A 27,566-nucleotide genomic window follows, 5' to 3' on the forward strand; every position below is an offset into this window, starting at 1 on the left:
CGCAACCGCCACAGGTTCCCTATCCGCTTATTGCCCGGCTATTCTGGTCAATACGGCACCAAACAACGCGGCTACCCCAAAGAGTTCGGTAGAGCCTCTAGCGGGCGCAATTAGGGAGATTCCAGCAGGGGCCGCTGCGCCATCGGCGCGTGACGACATCACCGCGCGCCGGCGCTTTCCTCCGCCGCTGCCGCCGCCACCATGGAATCCAACAGGGACGAGGCGGAGCGTTGTATCGCTATCGCGGTGGGCGCCATCAAGGCCGGCCAGGTCGAGAAGGCGCGTCGCTTCTTGGAGAAGGCGCAGCGCCTCTACCCGTCTCAGCGGGTCCGCGGTGAGCGGGGGCGGAGAGGGGCGGGAAGGGCTGGGGAGGCCGGCGGGGCCTGTGGAAGCTGGGGAAATGACCTCTCACCCGCACTGCGCGTGCGCAGTGAGCTGCGACGCCGCGGGGCACCTTGGGAGTTGGAGTCCCTGGCGGGTCTGTGCCGCGAGCGGGATACGGGCCGCGAAGCGAGTCTTGGAGGGAGACTTCCCGGCGGGCGCGGGGGGTAAGGGGAGACCTGGCTGGGAGAGTCGCCTGGTAGTCCTGAGCAGGGAGAATCAGCCGCTGGTCCTTGCGAAGCTGGGCTGGGGAGACTACAATTCCCAGAAGCCACTGCGCCGCGTGTGAGGGGGGGCAACACCACATCAATAGAGGGAGCGGAATAGCTCCCTTGTATGCCCCCCTCAGCCCCCAGCGCCCCCTTTCTCTGCTGCTTCCTCGTGTTAGATATGACACGCTTAGGCTCCCCCGCACCCAAATCAGTGGCTCGCTATAGCTTTCCCCTAGGCCTTAGTTTGGGGTTTCGCCCCCCCCAACCCCCTTCATCGTGGTCCCCCAGCCCTTCCCCGAAGCCCCCCGTTCGCTCTTGTATCCGTAGCAGCTGGCTTCCTTCAGCCCCACAATTGAGCATCTTCCCCCGTCCCCTGTTTAGCCACCTCCTTTTTAGAAACGACGCCAAATCCATACGGAAAGCAGAAAGCTGCCACCGTTGGCCCCCAGTATATCGCTGGAGATCGCGTGTGTCTCAAGTATACTAGGTTGTTATTGGTGGCTGCTGCCTTCATGCCCTCCCTGATCGTGGGCTTCATCGAGAGTCGTTTTGCTGGTCACTGGGGTGGAAGCAGGACGTTGGGCTACTGCTGTACGGGTTGCTTGGGCTGATCCTCAGAGAGAGGCTCTTTATCCTCTCTGAAATGGTTACACACATCCTCGCCCACTGCTTGCCCCCCAATCTCCTGGTCTCCGGTTGACCCTTCAGCTCTTATGCAACTTGTCCAGCTTTAAGCTAAGATGGCAGCACAGAATCTTTGCTTTTTGTGGTTCTGTTTTCTCAGCTTCCTCTCTTTTCCCCCGGGTAGAGTGGTCATCTCATCTGTTCTTGCTTTGCACTTTCCCACCCAACTTTGCCACCATTACAACTTTTCAGCCCCTTAACTTACAGCATTGCTCTATATTCTTAGTTACAGCACAGAAGCCCCTCTACACTTTACAGAAATATGGGGTTCCTCTGTCTTGCACTCAGCTCCCCCCCCCCACTGTCTAATTTCCCATTCCTACAATACACGTTTTTGTGGGGAGCCAAACAGATGCAATCTAGTAATACAGAATTAGAGTTGCTGCTTTTTCTGTCTTTGAAAGTTGAGTAAACAAGTTCACTTTCTAGTTGCTTCATCTCTAGGGATAGATACACGTATTGAATTTCTGTTTGTCATACAACTGTTAAAAAGAAAATATTGCAACCTCTTGCTCAGCTGCTGTCAATTTTGTGATGTGGAGCAGAGAAAATTTCACATAGTGTTTTCTAACATCTATTTATTTCACCTTAGCCCTCAGACATGGAACAGGAATAATTTACAACTTTGAGAGAAAGGAAATGAATATTAAGAGACCAATCTTTAAAAGCCTTACCAAGAAAGACAGAAATAAAATAGTTACAGAATAAGGATGTATTGAATATTCAAATGTGAAATTATTATTATTTTGGCCTTAAAATATTGCTGTGGGGGCTTGGCCCTCAATCTTGCTTTAAGAAAACTAGAGCAGCTGATTCATGGAAAGTGATCCCAGCCAATTGGGAATCAGGTAGTCAGCCTATCTCATAGCCAATCAGATTTGGTTACACAGTGATGTCGTGATGTTCTTCCTGTTTTCACTTTGAATGAGGAAATGCTTTATCCTGTGTTGCAGGATAATACAAACAATAAGCAAAAGAGGAGGTTTGTTTTTGCAGATGGCCCTTTCTATATTTCAGCTTAACTTTATACAAGAATGCCTGTGTGGGGATAGTGTTCACAGATTTTGGTGTGTGTGACTGGGAAGACCTGCTCGGCTTCAGTTTTTGGCATGTACACACTTAGGATTGATGTGGTAATCCACATGTGGATGCTATGCTTATTCCTATGAAGAAGTCCTTTCTTTTTAAGATTTTTGTGGCATTCAGGGAAAATATAACGAACGGCAATGTCCTTCTGAAATCACTTCGTTTTTACCTGAACTTTCTTGAGAGTCATAAGCAGTTGAATCCCATAGTCCTGCTTGTAGATATGTTCCCTTCCTTTTTTGTTTCTGTCATAGTTCCTTGGGTTAGAACATTTTTAAAAGTTTTTTTTAAACCTATTTTTCCTTAATTAAAAATGCCTCGTTAGGGCTGGACAAGAACCAAAAAAATGAAGGCTTTTGATAAGGTGTCACTTACGTCTTCTGTAGTTTAAATGTATAATTAAGTACCTAAGAGGAACTTACTAGATCACTTCAGTGGCCCATTTAGTCCAGTATCCTGTTCTCGCCAACCAATGCCTATGGGAACTATAGATCAATCTACGCAATTGCTTGCAATAATGTAGGCTTGCAATAAGTGCTTATTTCCCCACTGCCGCCACCACCCAATTGTGAATCAACTCTTTAGGTTTATAATCCCTTACAATTTATTTTTCATCATCAGATCTACCCTGTGAAATGGGTCGTTTTAAAAATCCTATTTGCTGATAGGGAACTCAGGCAAGGAGGCAGTGCCTTCCCTACAGCCATTACGTCAATGGATGATCTGGTGTTTCAACTGGGGAGAAGGGGTGTGCATAGTGCCAGTGACCACTTTGTGACCACTTTGGCTTGCCTATAAATGTTGACAGAACAAATTATTGTATCCGCTCTCCAGATTTGGTGCTTGGTTATTGTTTTGTTTTGCAAGATAAGGGTAAAGGAGACCCCTGACCATTAGGTCCAGTCGTGGCCGACTCTGGGGTTGCAGCGCTCATCTTGCTTTATTGGCCGAGGGAGCCGGCGTACAGCTTCCAGGTTATGTGGCCAGCAGGACTAAGCCGCTTCTGGCGAACCAGAGCAGCGCACGGAAATGCCGTTTACCCGTCGGAGCGGCACCTATTTATCTACTTGCACTTTGACGTGCTTTCGAACTGCTAGGTTGGCAGGAGTTGGGACCGAGCAATGGGAGCTCACCCCGTCGTGGGGATTCGAACTGCCGACCTTCTGATTGGCAAGTCCTAGGCTCTGTGGTTTAACCCACAGCGCCACCCGCATCCCTTTGCAAAATATAGAAGCTTACATTAGATTTGATACAAAACCTATTTGCACTTATCTAGAAATACTTCCTTTATTTATGGCATTTATAACCCACCTTTTCTTCCAAGGAGCTCATGGTGCATGGATGACTCTCCCCCTCCTCAGTTTGTCCCCACAACAACTCTGTGGGGTAGGTTAGGCTGAGAGGCAGTGACTGGCCCATGGGCACCAGGTGAGCTTCATGACCCCAAGTGGGGATTCAAACCCTGGTTTCCCAGGTCCTAGTGCAACATTCCAACCACTACGACATAGAGAGATGATTTTTCCCTGGCCAAGGGTAAAGCATACAGCAGTACTAATCTGAAGGGAGGCAACATGACTGTGTTTAAGAAGTTGCATAAAATAATTGTGACTGGATTTAATGGTGATCTTTTGACTGGCTTTTGGCAGTGCCACTATGGCAAGCCTTTATTTGCTTTATTTCCTCTAAAACTGGGGAAATAGACACATCTGTTTGAACAGTGCTATTGGGCTGCCAACTGACCAGGGCAAAAATGCAGCCTGGTCTGCTCTTGCACCTCGAACAGCAGTTTGGTATTGAAAATGTTTCATAGCATGGAGGTAAATATTTCCACTTGCTGATGTCTGCATATTTAGCTATAAAAGACACAGCCCAGGCCGGGTCAGATCTATAGCTGGCAACCTTAGCTTCTTGGGCCCAAGAACTTGGGGGAATTGGTGATGGATACTGATCCCTTTGTTCTTTCTTTCCTCCCAGTAGGAGTTCAGTGCTGTCCTGTGTTGAGCAGTGGAGAGAGTAGTCATCTAGCCACATGGCTGCGCTTCTTGTTGTTGCAGCCTTAAAGGCTGCTAGCCTAAAAGAGAGAAAATGAACAACCACTTAGCTTATGGTATTTCATTACCCCATGTGGGTAACTACTACTCACTGTCAGAGGCTAGCAAATTATTTTTAATTATTATATTTTACATTTGTACCCCACCTTTTCCTCAAGGAGCTCAAGGTAACATTTGTAGTCGTCGTCCCCCGGCCCCCTCCACCATCCATTTCATTCTCAAAACAACGCTGTGAAAGAGGGACTGGCCTAAGAGTACCCTGTGAACTTGATAGCTACCTCAGATTTGTTCACTCCAACCATAGTATGGCTTGCTGGTTGGAGTGTGGTGCTGATAACGCCAAGATTGCAGGTTTGATCCCCATATGGGAGAGCTGGATACTCTCATTGCAGAGAGTTGGACTAGATGATCCTCAGGGCCCCTTCCAACTCTATGATTCTGTGATAGTAAAAGCAGGTCAAGGATACAATACCGTAGGATGAGTGATAGTACAAACAATATTACAACTAATCCAGAATGCGGCAGGTGGACTGGTGACTGGGAGCAGCCGCCAGGACCACCTAACACTGGTCCCGAAAGATCTACGTTGGCTCCCAGTATGTTTCCGAGCACAATTCAAGGTGTTGGTACTGACCTTTAAAGCCCTAAATGGCCTTGGCCTTGTATACCTGAAGGAGCGTCTCCACCTCCATTGTTCAGCCCAGACACTGAGGTCCACCTCTGAGGGCCTTCTGGCAGTTCCCTCACTGTGAGAAGCGAAGTTACAGGGAACCAGGCAGAGGGCTTTCTTGGTAGTGGCATCCTCTCTGTGGAACGCCCTCCCACCAGATGTCAAGGAAATAAACAACTGATGTTTAGAAAGCATCTGAAGGCAGCCCTGTTTAGGGAAGTTTTTAATAACTGATTTTTAATGTATTTTTAATCTTTTGTTGGAAGCCGCCCAGAGTGGCTGGGGAAACCCAGCCAGATGGGCGGGGTATAAATTATTATTATTATTATTATTATTGTTATTATTAGCAGAAGGATCTTGCTGACATGTGGATCTTGCTAACAGTATCAATTCAGGGTGGTTGTTCTGCTTATTATTGAACATTGTCTAGTTTGATGCTTTCTTTTAACTATTATAATCACTTTATATATTTGATTTTAATCACCAGGTTGTTTTTTTTCTAATTTTCCTCTTGTCTTGTGCCCTCTGATTGAACATGAACCCACAGATACATTCAAAGCTTAAGGGGTTATTGATTTGTTGGCATAAGTAGATAAGACAACAAATGATTTGCATCAAATGGTGTTCTTTCTGTCTGGATGTAAAAGAGTGAACATCTCAGCTGCCTAGATTTATTAAAAATAAAATAAAATTGGATGAAAGTACTGAAGCTTTTTGGAAGAGGACCAGCAAAGGGGGGGGGGGAAATATGAGAACATTTGGTAGTAACTATGAAAGAAATGAAAATATTGAAAGAGCGGAAGAAATTTGACCCATTGCTGTGTTTTCTTCTTTGCAGTGCTGCTCGATTCTCTCACCAGGAGTGAAAAATCATCAAATGGCCATTCGCAAACCAAGGAATCCACAAACCCCCACCTTAGAAAAATGAGTGGGGACATCCCTGCAGCCAATGGAGAGGCAGGTGGGGATATCAGTAAAGGTTACACTCAAGATCAGGTAGATGCAGTTAAGAGGTGAGTGTACACATCAGATTTTGTTTGTGTATTGGAGGGCCCTGGCTTGCTATCACAGAGTCATTTTTCAGTCACATTTGGGAGGTACGTTCAGGGTGCAGGTGCTGACTTACAATGAATTATGGCAACGTAGTCATGGAGAGCAACATTTACGGTAAGACAGGTCTGTTTACCTTAGAAATTGCTTCTTTTCATTCACCAAAGAGCAGCTGGGTGGCTTTTGCTGAAGATGCTGAAATTCCACAATAAGGACGTATTATTTTACTTGGTTCCCAAACTTCCCCTCCCACAGACCACTTGAAAATTGCTGGGAGTGTGTGTCTTGTATAACTTACTGGTTATGATTGTAATGCAATAAATTACAACAGAAGAAATATAAGACACAATAAAAATGCAGTTAAAAAGAAACATGACTATTTAGCATGATGGCTGTGTCTCCCACCTTCAACCGAAAATCCACAGGCAGGCTGCGGACTACCTGAATGAAGCTCATGGATCACAATACTGGGGTAGACAATACAGAGCTAGATGAACCAGCGGTTTGATTAAAGCAGCTTCCTTTTGTTCTTGTGTTACTTTTGAACTTTATACCCTTCTGAATAGCTCAGATGAGCCCCCAGTGCTGCCTCAGTGAATAAAACATGTACTAAAATACAGTACATTAAAAGCATTATTATTCTTACATTTATTGCTTCTCTCAAAAGTCTTAATGTGATTTACAAGAAAAACAACTAAAAATGTGTTTTAAAAGCAGGCTGTAAAAGCTGGATGAAGTAGAACAACACCATAAAGCCATAAAAAAGGCAGTCAAAGTCCATCAAAACAATTTAATATTCCCATTAAAGTCCCCCAAAGCAACGTGGGCAACGGGTAATTTCTCTCAAAGTTTTCCAAAACAGAATAGTCTTTTGCTGGCTTCTAAGAATCAATTCAAGTAAACCCGCCAAGCTTCTCTGGAGAAGGAGTTGTGTAGCAAGGATACTAACACTGACAAAGTGTCACCGCTTGAGCCAGACAAGCTGAGACATATATATAGTATTAGCAGGTGGACTAGGGCCTCATTTGATGACCTTAGCACCTGGGGAGGCTGAAACGGGAAGAGGTGAGCCACAGCGGGTGGCAGGACCACTCCCTTATTCTTGGGAGGAGTCCATGCACACCTTTCAGCATCAGAGATTGCACACCCATTAGCCTTACAACTAGAATTTAAGCAAGCTGTGTTCTAAGGGCTAGAGCCCTGTGCTTTTTTGTCTTTTATTATGGGGGTTAATTACTTGCTGGGCATTGTGTATGGTTTCTAAATTACACTTGCAATCCACTCTTCCTCCAGAGAACTCTATGGCTTACATGTGATTCCTAGATGATCTCTCATTAGAGACAGATCGCTTTAGCTTCAGGAATAGAACTGCATCATGTGACTTCAGACTTGGGAGGTAATCCTTTACACAGTTACCTGAGAGTAAGTCCAGCTGAAATCAGTAGGGCTTACTGCTGAGTAGACATGTATAGGATTGCACTGTGAGTCTCGGTTAACTTTTGGTTTCTTATATACGAAACCAGTTGTCTGTTTGGTCATTGCCCTTCAGCAAGGAAGGGTATTTCTTTATACAAGACCATTTAGTCTTTTATGCTTTTTGCCTAAAATGAAGGAAGTTTGTCTTGAAGCCTCGAATTTTAAAGCTAACAGAACATGCCTAAAGTTTGGGTCAGGATAAAGGCAAGCTGTTTCCGAGTTTTTTTTCTTTAGCGTAATGCACAGTTGTGTCACTTGGGGGCAGCATTTTCACTGCATTGCATCTGATCTTTGAGGGCCAGTTCTGTAGAACTGAACCCACAAGTCACATATAAGTCACATACAAATGTTCATTCGTAAGTTGCTTTCTTGCACTTTGTATATTTGATTTATTTATTTTTGTAGCCAAGCTTTGGATTCTCACCTGTATTGTAGGAAACCAGTTCATCATGTGCATAATGTGTGAACATGATGTTCCTGTGCGTACAGACTTCCTCATTCCTTTCAGTATAGGGAGCAGACATCTTCCTGCACCAATGACTGTGCATGTAGACCTGTTGATTCCTTGGGGATGAATAGGGAAGCCATTGTGGGTAGCGGCATCTCCAAAGCTTTTGTGACCATAGAAATCTATTTTAATGTAGACTTCAAATGTATCTGCTATGGACATAACGTAGGCAACTTCTGCCTGCATTACTGCATTAGAGGGAGAATTTGTCCTGCCATCTGAGAGCTGCTGCTTTAGATCTAGAAAAGACAGAAATGGAGCTGATACGCTATGCCACGGTGGCAGCACCAGATGACTGGAAGCAGTGCAGAGTCTGGAGAGTGAAATTGCTGTAGCAAAGGCCCTTCTTCCCCAAAGTGATTTCCATGACATGAAGCCTGACTATCCTGCATCTTGGAGAGTAAAAGAAGCATTGCTCCTGACAACAGACATTGAGCTTTGCAGCCTCCAGACACCTCGTAAAGGCATAGGGAACATATGGCCGTTTAGGGTGGCGGCAGAACTTCTTCCCTGGTTGGCTGCTTTTGGGAGAGAGACGGGGATGCCCTGCTCCTCTTTGAAAGCTGGCGTTGGATTAGTGTCCAAGCCCACAGATCTTTTTACATGCATAGCAGCAGACTGCATCCATGCAGCTCTGTGTAAGGAATCTGTGCCCCTTCCTGCTAAAGAAGTAGTCGTCAGTGAGCTGACACAGAAGAGTTTAAAAGGTCAAAATCAGAAATGTTTGAGAAACCCTGCTTGCATCCCTTAAACGCAGGTCAGGGCTGAGGCACACCCAGCTCTGCTTCTCTCTCTTCTGGCCTTAAAGGGACAGTAGAGCTTGAAGGCTAGAAGAGAGAAATCCTGGTGTGTAAGGCAGGTGCAGCTGGCAACTTAGGATTTGCAAGGGGTCAGGTGTTGCTTGCTGCAGGTGAGTAGCAAATGGTTAAGCTGGGTAGCTGAACCTCTGATGGGGAAAGGGTGAATCGATGTCCCAGTTAATGGTGTAGCATCAATGAATGCTTTTGAACCAGCTGGGGAAATAAAACTAGAGGGCAGTATTACTCTGAATTGTAATTTGGGGGAAATGGAAAGTTAAACTATTTTGTAAAGTAGGTTTTCTGCCTCTTATTAACAGCTGCTATGTGCTCTTCTCTTTCCTTTTTAGGGTAAAACAATGTAAAGACTATTATGAAATTCTGGGTGTAAGCAGAGACTCCTCCGAGGAGGATCTGAAAAAGGCGTACCGGAAATTAGCCCTGAAATTTCACCCCGACAAGAATCATGCGCCTGGTGCAACGGAAGCCTTTAAAGGTAAAACGTAGGTCTCTCTTTTGTGCGCCGTCTCTCAGGACCATGGAAGTTAGTACCTTGGGGTGGCAGAGGCCAAGAGATGAGGGTTAGTCGTTTTTGTTGGTTAGAATTAGTGGGTTTGTTGTTGATGTCTTTGCATTTAAGTCTTGGATATCGGGGGTTTAGTGTATTGCTTGTTGCCACAGTAAACACCTTGAAAAATCTAGGAGTGTGTGTGTGTGTGTGTGTGTGTGTGTGTGTGTGTGTGTGTAATAGGAGAGGCCAGCTTATTTGTCCCATTCGTGGATCTGACGCTGAGACTTTTCTACCACATCTTAAAATTGCAGCATCTAAGATTGTCCTGCAAGTCCCCTTGATTTCAGTGGGAGAAAGTTACCCTTGCACTAAGGGGGGGTTAAACTACCTCTCTAGGTTCTTAATAGCTTCTATATTACTCCTAATTGTAATTGGAAATCATCATGTTCAAACCGAGTCCAAACACAGCTTTAAAATCAAAAGGTTCTGGTTGAGGGGTCCCTCCTGATTTTCAGAATTGGAACTGGATCAGAGCTCTCATTTGAGTAAAATAACGGAGGAGTAATTATACAGAATACAAAAGGTGTTCCCATATGTTATTAGAAAACAGAAAGTAAGTGTTCAGTCACTTTTGGGATCCCAAATCTAGGCCAGTTTCATTTGACAGGAAAAGGGTCTAATCGACCCTTTGTGTGCTCAGGTTATATTAAAACTGCACTTGTCTAGACATCTGTCTAGCATCTGGCACAAAAAAAGCTCTTCAATAGTGTGTTCTTCAGGGTGGCGAAAGGCAGGTTTCTTCACCTGTAGACTTTGTTATTATGTTTACTGAAGGCTTTACTAAGAGTTGCATGTCACAACTCGGGCATGAAGCAAGATAATGCTTTATCCTCCCTGACAGGGCCATTTTCCAGGAGGTTATCTTTACCAAAGCCCATTTCATTGCTCCTTTTACCCTCTCTGTGTTAGCACCCACGTGCCCACTAAAGTTCACCTCTTTACCTTTGGGGAATAGAAAGAGGCATGCACTCCTTTCTGGAAATCTCTTGGTTAATATTTTTTCAGATGTTAGCTGGTGCTTTAGTGTTCCTTTTCCCCAGTGATCTCTGATAAGTGTGACATTTTTTGCCTTCGGACCTTGTTTATGGTCCTCTTCTTTCTTAGGAGTGTGCTTGCAAGAACAAAATAACTGCTTTGCTGCATCAGAATGTAGAGCCACCGACAGATATATCCTCAATAAAATTGAACCAGGACATAAGAATATGTCAAGTCATAAAGGTGATCAGGATGGGGCCTAATAGCTTATCAAATTCTTGGCATACCCTGTTTGGAACGCTTGGACTTCGTTCATCATTTATGAACTCCCTTTCCAATAAAAGCAGAACCATTATGAAAAGGCAGACCATTAAAACAAAAACTTATTATAGTTACTCAGTTGGACTAGTTGGCTCTTGGGGTCCCTTCCAACTCTACAAGTCTATGATTCCATGAACTTAGCAAACTGGTTGCACCCATTGCATCAGTAGGCCAGATTTTTCTTTCATGTACATTTATCCTTTAGATGCCTTTTTAAAATGGAGATTTAGTAAGGGCTTTAAAATCAACTAGAGAAGGATGGAAAGCAGTCAGAAGAGAGGCTGCTGTTATGACAAGTATCGAAAACACATTCTTTTAAATGCTTGAGGCATTTCATAATGAATACGTAGGGTATATCTGCATTCACTATCCCCATTCTACAGGTGGGCTGAACGAGACCACCCACTTACTTCCTGCCTGATATGAGATACGAACTGGGGACTTTTCCAGTTTGCTGGCTTTAGGCCACTGGCTGACATTTGCTGTCGCTGGAGGCAAAAATACGAATCCTTTCTTCTTTCTTACATTTCAGCTATTGGTAATGCATACGCAGTATTGAGTAATCCAGAGAAGAGGAAGCAGTACGACCAGTTTGGAGATGCAAAAGTCAGTCCCACACGGCACGGGCATAGCCCTACGGACTTCAACCGAGGGTTTGAGGCCGACATCTCACCTGAAGACCTCTTCAATATGTTCTTTGGTGGTGGTTTTCCTTCTAGTAAGCCTTTTGTTTTAAATCCGGTGGGGGGGGGGAGAGAAGGTTGGGGAAATGAGGAGTCACCCACTCAGCTGGCTTCCCTCCACAGTCACTTACCAGAACCAAAGCAGGCCCTAGATAAGGCAAGGTAACCCTTTCCCCCCCAGTTGACCAGGACTGATCGAAACAAAGCTTGTTGGATGTGCTAATAGAATCCAGATGCTAGAGCAACACTCGACTTTCTAGCAAGCAGTGTGAAAGACCCTTCCGCAAGGTATTTGGTGGCAGTTCCCTTTAAAGTTGAGTTGGAAAGAGACTACTGTTTGAAGGAAGCTTCCTTTCTCTCCTGTCTAACCTTGCATGAAAATGAAAACTATTCTGACCCAATACACCCTCCTGGGTTTCCTTATTGGTGCAACCAGAACCGGCCCTACTGTTAGGCAACTGCCTCAGGCAGAGGACATTGGTGGGCAGCAGCATTCCCTAGCGGTTCCTCCTCAGCCATTCCTCTCTGTTGCTACAAGGCCTGATCTGACCTGCTGCCTTAGGTATGGTGGAGGACACGATCCTGTCACTGGCATTGGCACAAGAGTCACCTGCCAGCCCAGTTGGCTTCTGCACATGAAATGGAGAGGGGACGCCATCTTGTCCTTTGCTGAAGGCACCCAAATTCCTGAGCGCTGCACAACTCCAGCCCAGCACCGATGTGGTGGCCTGCTTGGGCTGTGCAACCGAAAATGGAGCTCTTGATGAGAAAGATTCCCTCAGGGGCTGTGTTGTGCTTGAAGTACGCTTTCCCTCCCTGTAGGTAGAAGACAGGACCTGTTGCCCTCCAGGTGTGGTTGGACTTCCATCATCCCTGCTCAGCATGGCCAGGGGTCAGGGATGAAGGGAGCTGAGGTCCACCAACATCAGGGGGGCAACAGGGTCCCCATCCCAGGGGTAAGGAAAGGAAAATCATTGCTGCCTACCGGCAGACAGGACCTGTTGCCCTCCAGGTGTGGTTGGACTTCCATCATCCCTGCTCAGCATGGCCAGGGGTCAGGGATGAAGGGAGCTGAGGTCCACCAACATCAGGGGGGCAACAGGGTCCCCATCCCAGGGGTAAGGAAAGGAAAATCATTGCTGCCTACCGGACAGATCATTCGGCCAGCTGAGTGGAGGTGCTGCGGACCTCCCCCTCTCATCCTGCAGAACTCACAACATAGAGAGGTGCTGTGTCTGAGGCCCAATATGATCCCCATACTTGGAACTAGGAAGGCCTTTTCCTTTGGGTCGAAATTGACTAGAGAGGTGAAGGATGGAGTGTTTGGGAGAGGTTGTGTTCCCTGCAGCATGTGCCTTGGCTCCCTTGCTTGAATCCTTTGGAATTAGTTGCCGTCCCGGTTCCTTTTCCGCAGCGTACACTGTTTGTGGTTTCAATAATTGGTAGAGCTGCTGGTGACAGATTGCTTAGTCCGCGGCCATTTGCCCTCGTAAGAGCTCCTTCCCGTTCTTCCTTCCGCACTAGATAATTCGGAGGCTCTGCCGTTTGCCAGCAGGAATGGATCTGATCTGCATCATCTAGCTAAATTTCAACCTCTCAAGGGTAGCAGGTTATATAGGAAATGGTGCCGTAGGCCTCCCAACACATTAACCAGTTCTAAAGTCACTCTTGGGTTCACATAAACAGCAGATGAGCTGGCAAAACTGTTCCTGAACTGTACCACTTCAAAGTACAGATGGGGGGTTGTTTGATTGAATGATCCTTGAATAAAAAAAGATCTTGTCACATGGAAAGCGGACATATCAGAGAGAGGAGTTCTAGCCTTGAATTCTAGCCTATACACACACACACACACACACACACACACACACTCCTTTAAAAGAGGCCCCGTGGATACAGAGTACACATGTTCCATGGGGCCTCTTTTAAAAGACTCGCCCTGTATATATATGCGCTTCCTATGACCTGCTACCTTCAGTTCTGTACTAGCACTTGGATCCAAACTGATGCCATGAAACAATATTTACTCAGCTCCCATTTGACAGCCGACTCGCCTAAAACATGCACTATGATGTGATTACACATGGGGAAAGAGCACCCCATTTTTTCTCTATGGTCCCTGGCCGTTGTGGTTTTTTGATTTCTTCCCCTGGTCACTTCGCTGGTGTTTGTGTTCAACGAAGCTTGGCGTTGAAACAAGACTCTGTGGCTTTCTAAATGTTTTGCATGCCCCAAAGAAAGGCTTTGCGGTCCAGGGATTGGATTAAACCACCATATCTTGCTCTAGTTTAAAAACGCAAGTTGCTGGTGCTTTTGTGCTGCCTGGACAATAGTCACTGCTAACATATCTCCGCTCCTATCGTTACTCGTGTGAAATATAAGTCTGCTGTACTGTATCCTAAAGGCAGAAAATCCCAGACCTTTGCAAAAAGCTTTATTAGTTCCATAGCTGTGTGTTATAAAAGAAGTGCATGTTTCAATGGAAAAAGCCCTTCAGGTAGATGAGAGAAATGGATAGCGGCCCATTGATGAGATGCCCATTGTAGGAATTCGCAAATCTTCAGGGCGTAAAAACAATAAGCGTGTTTCTAATATTACAGCTTGCAGCTGAATGGAAATAACAAATGGAAAAAGCAAATGGAAAATTACAGCTTTAAAAAAATCTTTAAAAATATTTATATAGCATCAAAGCCAGTGTGTTAATTATGCACATTTATGTGTTGATAAAGACTCCTAGATGATGTACAGGTGCAATATTAGGGTGCTTTTCAAGAAAAACACACGTTGGCCAAATTACATTTGTTTTCAATGTTTCCACAGCACAGATCCTCGCCAAAAAGTACTCCTTGAGCAGTAATGTCAGATCCAAAGGGGGCAAGCACATGTTCAGTTTCCAAAACATCCATGAACATGCACTGTTCACTCTCCATCTCTCCAGTGTGTCTTATGCCTGATATGCATGTTGGAATTCTGAGCATTAAAGGCACTTAAGAAACAAAAATTAGGGACCAGACTGATGCATGTACTCCTTGCCCTCCACTTTCCCAAAGCTTTTGGCTCGCTAACCTATTGTGATCCCCAGCAGGTTGCTGTTCTCTATCATAAGCTTTTGGGGGGATTTTAGCATGCCTTAGTGCCTGGCTATCGAAAGCACTAAACGTCCCTTAAAGATTGGAAAGCTCCGTAGTGGCAGATGTGTGACGGATGCAAGGGAGCCTAGCCAAGAAATCAGGAGGCAGATTTCCAGGAGCAAAGGTGTCATTGCCTGCACCAATCTTAAGAAAACCCATGTCCTCTCCCTCCTCTTTCTAAGGAGTAATTTCTGACCGGCGTGTCGGTGTCAGTTTGGTGCCAGCTCCTGACTACGTCTAGGAGACGATATTGTGAACAGGTAGCCAGAGCAGGAAAGGGGGGGAAGAAACAAGGGGGAACAGATGAGACGGAGGCGGAGTGACCTGTAGGGCTCTCAAGGACTGAGGAAGGGCTTTTGAGGAGAGGAGAGGAGGGGGGTTGTACTTATCTGAGTCTCCCTGGCAGGCCCCACCCTTAATAGAGAGCCCAAAGGAAGACGAACCAGGGAGTGCACCGTCTCTGCCTGCAGCAGGAAGCCTCCGAGAGTGGTGGAATCTGCCTGGAGGGAACGTCGGGGAGAGCCACGTGAGATGATGATCCTCCTGGGAACCAGAGCCCGCCCCCCCGGCTCAGGGAGTGGGGTGGCTGAATAGCAACCGCCTGGGGAGCGAGCCTTTGTCTTAAGAGCCACAAAGTGGGACATGCAGGAATGAGGGGAGCAGGCCTGTAAAAGTAACGCCAGGGGACTGTGAAGGTCCATTTCTATGACCACTGCCCATCTTTCCTGAGCGAGAGACTCACAACTCTGCGATAAAAGTAAGAGTTGCAAATAAGACAAGGTTTTGTCATTCTCTCGAGCCGAACTGCACCTATGTCAATAGCCTAGGCTACTTTTGCAGTTGTGACTTGAGCAGTTCTGCCGCTTACTTTTTGAGAAAGCCTTTAAAGTTGCATTGTTCTTCCATGCATATTTCCTTTGATGCACCAAGGGGTTAGTTGCTAAAGGATTAGAACCCTATTAGTGCAGTGGAACGCATCTTCCACACATGAGCGTAACTCAGTATAAAGTCTTGGTTAAGCTGGTTTCTCTGTTGCAGCCTTTGGAACAACCCAGCCTGTCATCTCTCCCATTATGGAGTTTGTCCTGTCATGGGGCTCTTACTATCACCTTCTAACCTGTTGCTGCACTTGTTAGCGCCTGGTTAAATTCCATTCCAGCAGTGAAATATTCCAAATTTTGCTGTGACCTCGGCCATACGCTGTCTCAGTTTGCTGACACCGTATTATTAGTTGCTCTTAACAACTCCCGCTTTCACCCACAGGTAACGTTCACGTATACAGCAACGGCAGGATGCGATATACCTACCACCAGAGGCAAGACAGGCGGGAGCATCAAGGCGATGTAAGTTGCGGACAGAAGGAAGAGAAAGTAAAAATGCTTCAAAACATACTGACCTGTTCCAGTAAAACATTGCTTCTCCGTACTCCTCTGTCCCAGCTGGTTTGTTAACTGTTAATTAACCGAAAGCTAAAGCAACCCCATTGGGTTTTTGTTTTTATATTTGATTGCGATTTTCCCCCCCAGGATGCAGCTTTCGCCCTTAGGACTGAGTTGCCAAATAGAGGACGAGTGACTACTTGTCTTCAATTGTGTTTAACTGCCAGTACAATTGCATCCTCTGATGCACTGCACTGAGTACCTTTTTAAAGTTTCATAACTCAAATGCAGAAAAGCCAAGTAGTGCCAGGCTGTGAACTAGGAAGTTCACCTCTTGCCTCTGAACTTGCTTGGGGCATTAGGCAAGAGAGACACTTTTCTCAGTCCCTGCCCCCATCTGGGGTCCAGGTATAATGATGACACTGGCCTACCTTACAGCCATGTTAAAAGGCAGGTTTGGGGGCCCTGTGGGCCACCGAATGGTGTTGGGCTCAGAATGCCTGCCACCCCAACCGTTGTGGATGGCTGTCCAGTGAGACTTACCAGTGGCTACTAGTTATGATGGCTGTATATTTCCTGTAGTATTGGAAGCAGCGTGCTCCGGAATAGCAGTAGCTAGGGAGTGCAAGTGGGAAAGCGTGGCTGCACTCACATGTTGCTTGTGGGTTTGCCAGTGGAATCTGGTTGTCTGCTGTGGAAAGAGAATGCTGGACTGAAGAATTCCTTGGTTTCACCCAGTCTTTCTCAACCTGTGGGTCCCCAGATGTTGTTGGACTACAGCTCCCATCATCCCTGAGCTCTGGCCTTGAGAACCGCTGGCATCAGAGCTTTCCTTGTGTCCTTATGATTGTAGCTCCAACAACATCAGGAGGGCCACATCTCCGTTACAATTATGGCTGAGACAATGCCTTCAAAATAACTTTTGAGTACTCTTAATGTGCTGTGAAAGTGCTTGGTGTTACTACCGTTGCGATGGCTGGTCTTTCAACATCAAGTCCCTCCTTTCCTCCCCTCACCCGGGGCTTGGTCTGAGCAAGAATGATGAGGCCCTTCTATGAATGCAAATGCACTGATGACATTCCCTTCTTCCTCCCTAGGGTGGCCTTGGGCTGTTTGTCCAGCTGATGCCTATTCTCATCCTCATCATCGTTTCTGCTCTCAGCCAGATGATGGTCTCCAGTCCACCTTACAGTTTGAGCCACAGACCGTTAGTTCCCTTTACTCTTCTACACAGTTGGCTTAAGTCTTTTGCCAATTGCTGTTTTTGTTTGATGCATTCTTTCCCCTGTGTTGCTTCTTTTCCTTTCCGTCTCTTTCTCTCATGCTGATTAAACTCTTTAGATCTGCACGTGGTCAGAATACTTCAGGAGGCATGGGGGGCAGGACTCACTTGTGTGAAACTTCCCCTAGATCAGAATCTGTCTGCACATGTCTTCTGTAGAAACCCGACTATATCTGTTATCATGAAAACGGTTGCTGTTTCAGAAAGAGACATTCTGTGGTCATTGCCCAAATGAATGTGTTACTTAACAAATCCCTTGTGTTGCTTTCCACATCGGCAGATCTTTGGTTTGGAATTTTTCATGCATTCATTTTATAAATTTTCCAAGTGACATTGGCACAAGCTTCTAGGATCCAACATGGTTTGCATGGGTCAGTCCCAGGTGGCATTCCAAGTTATGCAGGGGTTAAGAAAAAACTATTCTGGAAAAAAGGTTTTGCAGGAGTGAAGAGAACCCTTCACCTCTTCCTGCAGGCTTTCCCCTGTGGTGTCAAGTTGAGGTTCTTGATTCCTGTAAGCTGCTTATCAAATCTGGGGGGTGGGGTGGGGGACAAAACCTGTATCCTCCGTAATAATTGGCATCTTCTCTGCCATGTGAAAGGTTTCAGTGGTTGTAACGTGCTTGAGACTATAAGCTCAGCTCAGCTCTCATGGTGCAGTGACCAAGTTGACCAGCTGATTAAGGCTGATGATGGTGCTATCTGGGAAAGAACTAGATATACTGCAAGGAGAACATTTCTGAATGTTTAGTCGATGGACTCCCCCCCCCCCCCCGTGCTTTCTCTGCAAGCCACAGGCTGGATCTGATACTGTGATGAATGTGTCTCCTCTCTCATCTGCTACTTCCACTTCTAGAGGGAATGGGCATCTGGACACCTGAGCCCATGAGAAAGAGGAGGTGTCCTTCTTTTACTGATCTGTTTTGGTCTTTCCCTTCCATTCTGCCTTCCAGGAAGGGAGGGATGGCAAGGAGAACGAGATGCCACGGACGGAGAAGAGTGCTCCATTTGGGCTTGTCCTTTGCAATGCGCGTTTCTGGCCTAAACTCCACTTGGAGTGGCTCACTGGGAATGTACCCGTGATAGGAAGCTGTGGCGCTTATCTGTGAGATGGGATGTTTGAGGATTAGGCTGAGTAGGCAAGGGTAGCTTACTGCGAAGGGGATCAGCAGGTAGCTCAGGTTCTGTATGCCCAAGTGAAATCTGTCTCCACCCTTATTAAGTAGGTTGGAAAACCCCAGGGGTGTGCTGTTATTTCTTGGAAGATATTCCCCTGACAGAAGGGAGCCATCTGAATGATTTGGAATATGTACAGGAGCCCAAATATGTAACACAAGGAGGATGATTAGATTTAAAATACTACCATCCCATTTTACAAACTGCAACATGGATGGTATGCTACATAGATGTAACACTAATTTTTGAGCAGTGCATAATAAGGTTGCAAAAGAGATACAATAGACATAATAGATTTACAGCTGAAGTCAGCTATAAAATCAGGGGGGGGGGGACTTACTTAAAATACATGCTGGTGTGTTGGCTTGTTTTTTTTAAAAAAGGAAAATGTCTTCACCCAGAATCAGGAGTTCAACAGGGAGGGAACTGGTCTGATCTGAGGAGGGAGTTCTGCAGAATTGGGCCCACAGTACTGAGTGCATGTCTTCCGCTTGATACAAGCCGTGGGGCAGGGGTAGATTTTGAATGAAAATCCACATCTGCACTATTTGCTTCCCTGAGCAGCAAACGTGCATTTGCTGCAGCATCATGTCGAAAGCAGTTACCAAAGTAGCATCAAACAGGAGGAAGCTAGTAGCCTGTGGGCTTTTCCTTGTGTATATTTATTAAATAAAGGCTTTTTGGGTGATGTCGCTCAACTGCTTCCACTCCATCAATGGTAAGGATTGGATTAATTCATTTTGGTGGTCCTTACATTGGCTTCGTTGCTAAGGTTTGATACTTTGTTCCGGGTCCCTTTGTATATTTAGTAGTCTGGAAAAGGCCAGGAAAAGGGTCCGAACCCTTAAGCCTGTGATTTCCCCTTTGTGTTTAGGGCCCTTGAGCTGCCTCCTTTCTCAGACTCCTTTTATCAAACTGCATATCCTTCCCCCATAGAGATTTGGATGGAAAGCCAAATGCATCAATTCCACTGTTGGCTCATCACAAGCAAATTAGCTGCCTCATCCAAGTGGCAAACATCTTGGCAGCGATCCCATCCCCTGTCTGAGCAACTGAATATAATATAAACGCATTCTGCTAGCGTTCCGTCATTGCAGCCGCAGCAGTTATGACTGACAAATGTGCAGTCTCAGCCAGCAGGGGGCGATGCTGACTCGCCAGCTACTGCTTTGCTCTAGACCCTGCTGCTCTTGGGGAAACCTGGTAAGCTGAGCTCACCATCTGTCTTGGCTGGTAAAAGGAAGTGCATTGCTGCTGAAAAGTTCAGAAGCCATCTAAATGCTTCCGAATGATCAGTTTAATACTCTTTGTAAATCGTCACCTGTGTAAATAAACCCTTGAGAAGAACCTCTAGCATGTTTTTTTTGAAAGTCCCCCCTTAATATTTGCGACTACCCTATGCTCTGGCTACAGGTAGTCTTGCTTTTTGCATTTCCCTTGGCCTGTTGCTGGATTTTGATGCAAGGCCAAGTGACCTCATGCTCTTCATCCTAGTGTGTCTGTTGGGGGTCAGTCGGAGAGATGGAGTCACTCCACAGATGATCACTCAAAATTCCTCTTCCAGGAGTACAAGCTCCTGTAAATTTTGCCATGGGCAGATTTCTTGCATTGGAGATAAAAGGCAGCATTTTTTTAAAAAAAGAAAATTGAATGTATTTTGATTTTGTTTAAAAGACTGTGAAATTATACTCTGTTCCCTAGAAGACGAAAAATGGCAACAGCTTATTAGAGACAATGTTAGGGAATATTTTCAGGCAAGCATATCAATCTGGCCAGCAGCCTATTTTAGTCTGGCCTCCCATTGCTTTAGGGGAAGAGCAGATCTTTTCTCTTTCCAGGTGAATAATGGGACTTGAAAGTCATTTGTTGTTAGCACAAGCTGGTGTTTTTAGGGTTGGTTGCCATCAGGAAGGGTGAACGCGCCCCCCCCCCCATGTTCCTCTTGCCATCAGCCATATTAAGTGAATGTGAGCTAATGGGCACACGCCTCTTCTGCTTGGAACCTATATCGGGAGTTCGCTTGCAGAGCGAAGAGGTTTTCTTGAAGATGGCGTGCCTGCCTCAGTTGGCAGCCCAGAGGTCCCAAGCTGATAAATGCTGCCCAACATCTTTGGGGCATAGGATGATAAATGTGTGGGGAGGAAATGGCAAACGAAGGTGCAAGAGCATGCTGCTGGATCTGAGGAGAGACTGATGAAGTCAATGACACTTTTTCTGCTCCAAAACACGTGTACTATTATTCACTGTTCAAAGTACTTTAGTGCAGTAAGGGAAATTGTAGTTGCTTAATAGATTTAGTATTATCCTGCTGGGAATGCCTCCCGTGTCCCTAGTCCATTCTGCCCTTGCAGTTTGTGTCCCATTGAGCAAGGTACTTCACAACCACTTTGGTTTTGCTAGACAGGGGGGAACAGAGGTTGTTGTTTTTTCCACCTTATAGGCCACCCTACATGGCCGAGGGTCCTGCATTTGGTTTGGGTGGGCCTCACATTTTAGCAAGACTGATCTATGGCTTATTATCTCCTTATTCAAACTAATTTGTGTTGTTGGTTTAGATCTTTCTTTTTCTTCCCCTTTCCCAGGTCGGTCGGCCATATATACAAGAGAACGACCGAACACTTGAAAGTATCTTACTTTGTAGCTGACAACTTTGCAGAAGAATACACTGGGACAAATCTGAAAAACGTGGAGAGGAGCGTGGAAGATGACTATATTGCAAATCTCCGAAATAACTGTTGGAAGGAAAAACAACAGAGTGAGTGTCCCAACCTTTGTGGAGCTAGATCTGGTTTTCAGGCTGGCTATTGGGCCATCCCTTAGAGAAAGCTGTCTCTCCAAGTTGACTTTTCCATCCCTAGAGCTTGACAAAGGTGTTGGAAGGTTCTGATCTAAAGAAAAGACAAGTTTGACATATTTACAAGTCTGGTTCACGGAAGGACCTCGGTCCAGTGTATTCAGATGCTACAGCTAAATCTTGCTTTAGACAAAGCTGATCACCTATGGTCAGCACAATAACTTTGCTGATATAATCCTCCAAAAGGTAGAGACAAAGACAGGTTCTGATGTGCTTTCAGTAGTGACCAAGGTGTCTGCCCTGTTCCAACCCTAAAATAAGCTGTAGTTGCAATGTCTGAGGCAGGTGCATAGCAGTAGATGAATGTTTTTGTTGACTCCCTTACAGCTCTCCGCTCAAAGGGACTCGTGACAAAATGGGATACGTGATGGGAAATGTCCTCTTTCCAGAAGCAACTAGGAAGCAAACCATCTCTCCAGTGGGCAGTCCCTGGGAACAAGTATTATACAGGCCCAAGTGAATAATTATGCTTGCCAGCCTTTGTGACAATTGCTTCAATGGTAATGGCTTTCTTTTGCAGAGGAAGGCTTGCTGTACCGGGCACGTTACTTTGGAGATTCAGATCTGTATCAGAGAGCACAGAAGATGGGCACGCCAAGCTGCAGCAGGCTGTCTGAAGTTCAGGCATCTATGCATGGATAACTATTACGGAAACAGTCCATAGAGAGCTAAGTAAGAGCTGGTGATTAATGCCTCTCCCCACCCCCCCACCCCATGATTCTCAAGCACGGCACCATAGTCCTTATTTGCTGGCTTAGTCTAACTTATAGATGTAAGTCTTCTTTTCCACGCACAGACATCCCTTAATCAAGAAGTCACACGTAACGCCAGGACATTAGGCTTGGTTTGTACTTTGGCCTTTTGGGGTCCTTTCAGCTTCTCCTCCATAGCATTTGGGATCAAAACAAAATGACCTTGCAGCTGATTGGCCTGTCACATGTTTATTTGAGAGCATCCTCCTACTTTCTCATCTAGCTGAGAATTTCAGAACTTAACTGAAAAGAAAGTGGTTCCAGCTACTACCATGGAAGCGCCGTAAGCGGAATGAGCAGTTTAGTAACTTCTCATTCCGTTGAAGGTGCTTCTCTGACATCTGAAGCTGCTCCGAGCAACTGGGCCACTTTGCTCACCTGTGATAAGCCCGTTTGTACTGCCTGCTGCCTCTTGAATGGGAAAAACGGTTCTATGGTACCAGCACAGAACAAGGAAATTGGGGGGGGGGTGTCTCTTTAAAGAGGAATTGCGATTTTCATTGTGTCGTTGCAAACAACCAAAAAAAGCAGGTTTTGCAGCAGCATGGTGACATCTCCGGAACCATTTGAGGAGCTGCTTGGCATACAATGTGTGCAAATGAGGTTGCAGAGAATGGCAAGGATTTTGTCACTTTGTGGTGAGATTTCCCTGTAAATATTGGAATAGAGAGACGCAGAGGAAATTAAAACAATACAAAACCAGCGCAAAGTTCAAAAAAGATCTGTATGGAAATATGCCAGTGAGGAGTGTATCTTCTCCTTCCCCGTTAAGGCCTAGTGCTTAGGGTCAAACTGCATAATACTCCCAAGCGCTGTGATTGAAATTTCCAGTTTCAAAAACCTTGCAAAATTTAAAAGCAGCTGTGCCAGTAGGGGGACCGAGTGGATCAGGGCTATGATGCTGTGGGAACCTTTTCTCCCCAAGCCGTTTGTCCAATCAAAATTGCTCAGCCCTGGAATCTGTTAGGAAAAAAGGCAGGCACCTGCCATGTTTCTCCAGGCAGGCTAATAGTAGCTTTTGGGGGGGGGGGTTGACATCAGAAATGGTTAACACCCCGCCCCCTCCTCAGACAACACAACACCCAATCCCATTCCGATGCCCCGCAGCTGCATTTCAATTGAAGCAATGGCAAGGAGGTCAGGAGGACAGTCTGTAATTTGACCCAGCGGGGTGGTAAACCTGTTCCTGGGCTGTACCACTTCAGAATGCAGATGGGGGTTCCCATGACTGAATGCATCTCCATACAGAAAGCTAGCATTTATGGGAGTAGGCTAGGTTCATAGCTGTCAGCTTTCCCCTTTTCTTGTGAGGAATCCTATTCGGAATAAGGGAATTTCCCTTAAAAAAAAGGGAAACGTTGGCAGCTATGGCTAGGTTACAACTCCAGTCTGAAGTAGTTCAGTGCAACCACAAATGAATTACCTCAGTTTTGGTCAGGGTTTCGGAAGTGAGACAACTCTGTTTAACAGAACGTAGTGAAGGCACACTGGTTTTCCTGGGGTAATTAAAATGCACAATTGCTTTTCTCAAACCTGTCCACCCCCACCAAACCCTCTTCTGTATTTTGAGGCATGCATGCAGACATCTGCTTGGGTGAACCCACACAAATTTGAAGGAGGCCTTGGACTGCATGGCTACACCTGTTGTTTCGGAAGCTATGGACATGTTTTGGTTTTTCTTTCTTCTGGTGCTTCATGCTGTTTTGATATCTCCTCTACCTAGAAAGTGGCAAGGCCTCATTGTGGACTGTTATGGGAATTTCCCCATGTACCAAGTTGTCAAATGGCAAGACTATATATATTTAAATGTGCAGATTAGCATTTCCAGTTAGTCCAGTTTATAGGGGTGGGAGAAACTGTGGAACATGCTCTCTGGGGTTGTCATTATACTTCTAATACTGTTACTGCTTTTATTCTCAGACTCTTCAGATGCCTCAAGACTTTGGGGGAAGTGCACTGAGCCAAGGAGACTTTATATTTAAAGAATCAGACCTTAAATTAAAATGGAATTGGAGAATTAGCAACGCACAACTGCCCTCTCCTCTCTCTCTCTCTCTTTCTCTCTGTGTGTCTCTGTCCAGCGTTAAGACTCGGACATCTCTTAGAACAGGGGGGGAAGACCATGTCTTTTTTCTGCTTCCTTCACTATCAACTGTCATATGTCTCTGAGAGCAAGCGTTGAGTTGTTTTTCGTTTAAAGCCTGGAGAAAATCAGAATGCTTTTGAAATTGCACTGGTCACTTCGAAGAGAGTGGGAGATATTGGAAGATCTGTAGGAGTAAAAAAGAAAAAGAAAAAAAATCAATTTTAAAAAGCAAGATAAATTATTTAGAATTAACTTATAGCTGTAAATATGTTGTACTTCTAAACTATGCAGGGATAGAATTAAATTATTTCATTATTTTGCCGAACTTCATAACCCAAGATGTGTGAATTTTAGCCTTTTTCCCCTCTCTCCCTCTCTCTCTGTTTGACCCCGTGAAAACTTTCCTACATAAAGCAACCTTGTCTGATGACACACAAGTTTTGTATTTTTTAATAGCTTGGTTTTACTGGAGAAATCGTTCCCCCTTTTTTTGTATAAGAGAATCACTAAAATTGCTAGGGAGGTTTTTTCTACACACAATTTTCGGCCCAGTTTTGGATTTGTGGTCTAAATCCGTGACCTTTCAACAGAGGGCTTGATGCTCATAGAGCGAGGAGAGAGATTTGTCCCTTTACTTCATTGAGGTTGCTTGTGCTTTTCGCGTGGAACTTCTTATTTTTATGTTTTGCAGTCCCTGTGTTCTCTGCCTTTTAATCAGTGTTCATTCTGGTACATGGACGTTCTTCGTGGAAACCTCCTCCTGGCCATCCCTCCCCCCCCCCCAATGATTTCCATCTTGCAGTGCTATAAAGTTGTAAGCAAAGCTGCCTCCTTTTCTTTGGCAAAGAGCGACTGCTGATTTCATTCCAGGAACCTGGTGTCTGTCAGCAAAGTGGGTCGCCCCCACTACACATCCTCCATTCACACTGGTGGGGCTTTGGTAGCCCAAGGAAGGGAAGTCCAAGGCATGGCAGCCTTGTTTGCTGGCTTTTGCCCTTTATCGGTTTCTGTAAGAGAACAGGGTCTTTTTGCCAGAAGAGGTTTTGCTACAGTCTCTGTTTGCTTGAGCAAGTTAAAAGAAGGGACTGGTACTATTCCTTTTACTTGACCGGACAGTATAGTCTGTTTTCCATTGGATTTTTAAAAAACCAGTAACCCATTTCCCTTAGTGATGCCCATCCTGTTTTTTGTTTTGTTTTGTGTTTTTAGAAGCAGATACTGTGCTTTTAACATGACTACATGCAGCTGAGTAAAGGTTAATGCTCACAGTTCTGACGAATCTAGTTGTGTGCTCCTCCTGTCTCTGTGCTGGATCCTCCATTGTCATCTAAGGAGGAAGGTTAGCCTGCATTCATTCCTCTTGCGTGGAACTAGATAGGTGCTCTTGACCAAGGCAAATGTGTCCTGTTAAGAGAAGACTTAGTTACGCTGAGTTACCACTGACCACACTGGCTGGATTCCTCTCTGTTTCGCTCTTCCTTTCATCCATTGGCATTTTCTATGCAGAGCATTCAGAATTCCTTCTGGAAATTCACTTGTTCAAAATAGAATACCAGGTACCAAATGATAGGTTAGGTGTAACTGGTAAAATATCCTTTTAACTTATCCTGGTCCTTTGGAGCCGACAAACTGGATATTCATTTAAAATAAGCCACTGAGTTTGCCTTTTAATCAGTCTTGATACCTGCCATACATTTGCCCACACTGAAGGACGGATTCGCTCAGTGTGTACTTAAAGCCACAAGAAGACCGCCCTGCCCCATGTTGTTTTGTGATGGAAGACCTGGGCCACATCTTTGTCTTAAACCTCAGTCCTGTTAACTAACCTGCAGTGATCCCTTGAGCTCCAACCGTGTTTGGAGGGTCACCCCATTCAGCATGAAGTTGCCGACGTCTCGGAAAACGGCATTGGCAATCCCAGTGCCTACCTGTCCACAAACCTTTTGATTTCTTAAGTAGATAGATAGCCATGGATGTTATGAGCGATGTGCAATAAAAAAGCATAGATCCTGAGAGATACTTGCAAAGGCTGTGTTTGTTAATTTAGAATTATACAATTGTACATCTATAAATAAAGATTTATAACATGGAAACTCTCTGCCAGCATTTATGTCATGCAAGGGTCCACTCAAAAAGGGGGTGCAATGCTACCACTGCCCCAATGCGCACTCCTGGGCCAAGTGCCCTTACAATGAACTATGCTGAGCTGATACTTGTTTTTAGTGCTGAACACATACTTCTGCCCTTCAAGACTGGCAAAGCCCAGTTGTTAGCAGCAGAAGGGATTAAGTGTCCTGCTGGTACAAACAACATAAGCCAGAGAGTTTTCTAGTTCTGAGTGAAAAGCTGCTGTAGGCTGAGCATTTTTGTCAGGCTATCTAACGAAGAACACATTTTCAGCTGCAGCAACTTTCAGCCTGTGCTGTTCCTGATATTCTGTCATACTCTAGCAAGACCAAGAATCAAAACTCAGGCCTAAGCACTGGCTAGCTGACATTTTTGGCTAAAGCTTGCAGGAAGACAAAACCCCAAAGTGGAGCCTTGTTTACTTTGGTATAAGTGAATGCCTAGCGTTTCAGCTGCCTTTAATACTGTATTTCTATAATGTTGTAACTGACCCCGGGTGAAAGGTGGGTAAGAAATATTATGAAGAGCAATAATTTGCTATTCTGGGGGGATAACTGCATTTGATGACAGTGTTGTAAAGGGTCTGGAACCTGCCCACTTTCCCCAAAGCTGGGTGGATTGGCTTTGACCAACACAGGCCCTGCTATGGCAGAGGTCCAGCATGTACTTAACACACAGAGCACATTGTATGGTATGGAATACCATAAAGAAGGCTCTCAACCCTTCAGGGACTCAACCACTGAAGAGAAGGGTGGTGGTGATGTTTGGGGACTTTCTACTGAGACACGGAGGTGGCTGTGGGGCCACACAGTCTGTTAACTTTTGACGCATGCTGCTGCATATTCGTCTGGGGCGCAGCTCATGCTAAACCTTTGAGAGGACAGCTTTGGCCCAAAGTTAGCGATAATATTCAAAGAGAATGTCCACACAGTGATAAGTAGCACCTGTGGGAAAGGAAGTCGCCTGGGGTGGAATCTGAAAATTATTTGGAAAAATATGCTTGAAGGAGGATACCCCAAGTTTGGCAGGCCTTTCCTCGCAAAAACACAAGCCCATGCAAATTTACTTGTATCAGCAGTGCCCGATTTAGGGCAGTGTGGGTCATCCCCACCCCCCCACCCCGTCCCCGCACAGGGCGCAGAGCCCAGGGAGTACAGTGGTGCCTCACAAGACGAAATTAATCCGTTCCGCGAGTCTCTTCGTCTAGCGGTTTTTTCGTCTTGCGAAGCAACCCTATTAGCGGCTTAGCGCTATTAGCGGTTTAGCGGCTATTAAAGGCTTAGCGGATTAGCGGCTAAAAGGCTATTAGTGGCTT

At 45.5% G+C, this 27,566-nt stretch overlaps 1 protein-coding gene and 1 long non-coding RNA gene across 4 annotated transcripts in view; one reads left to right on the top strand and one right to left on the bottom strand.

Moving 5' to 3' along the window:
* The first annotated feature begins 146 nt into the window (after positions 1–146).
* Positions 147–26,217, top strand: DNAJB12 (DnaJ heat shock protein family (Hsp40) member B12). 3 transcript variants are annotated; one of them, XM_082222126.1, is made up of 10 exons: positions 147–334; positions 5,923–6,097; positions 9,266–9,411; positions 11,315–11,500; positions 15,003–15,122; positions 15,860–15,939; positions 17,073–17,182; positions 21,015–21,187; positions 21,807–21,958; positions 23,959–26,217. In XM_082222126.1, exons 1-9 carry the CDS (start codon positions 202–204, stop codon positions 21,926–21,928), a joined length of 1,245 nt encoding a protein of 414 aa, XP_082078252.1. In that variant the 5' UTR covers positions 147–201; the 3' UTR covers positions 21,929–21,958; positions 23,959–26,217. The 3 variants fall into 3 exon arrangements, with proteins under 3 accessions (XP_082078252.1, XP_082078254.1, XP_082078253.1); XM_082222128.1 differs by lacking the exon at positions 15,003–15,122 and having other exon boundaries at positions 149–334; XM_082222127.1 differs by lacking the exons at positions 147–334; positions 15,003–15,122 and adding an exon at positions 386–548.
* Positions 24,182–27,566, bottom strand: part of LOC309532198 — a 38,263-nt gene continuing 34,878 nt past the window's right edge. Inside the window, exon 4 of the long non-coding RNA XR_014219641.1 lies at positions 24,182–24,308. This is a non-coding gene — a long non-coding RNA (uncharacterized lncRNA). The remainder of the gene's footprint in view (positions 24,309–27,566) is intronic.

The sequence above is a fragment of the Podarcis vaucheri genome, assembly GCF_965113315.1.
Source record: "Podarcis vaucheri genome assembly, chromosome: 5".
NCBI classification, from domain to species: Eukaryota; Metazoa; Chordata; class Lepidosauria; order Squamata; family Lacertidae; genus Podarcis; species Podarcis vaucheri.

Bases quoted from the DNA above. Each gene is read 5' to 3' on its own strand.
- DNAJB12 (XM_082222126.1), top strand. From the start codon at position 202: ATGGAATCCAACAGGGACGAGGCGGAGCGTTGTATCGCTATCGCGGTG. The intron at 9,412-11,314 runs GTAAAACGTAGG...CTTACATTTCAG, and splicing joins TGCAACGGAAGCCTTTAAAG to CTATTGGTAATGCATACGCA. The intron at 15,940-17,072 runs GTAAGTTGCGGA...CTTCCTCCCTAG, and splicing joins GGCGGGAGCATCAAGGCGAT to GGTGGCCTTGGGCTGTTTGT.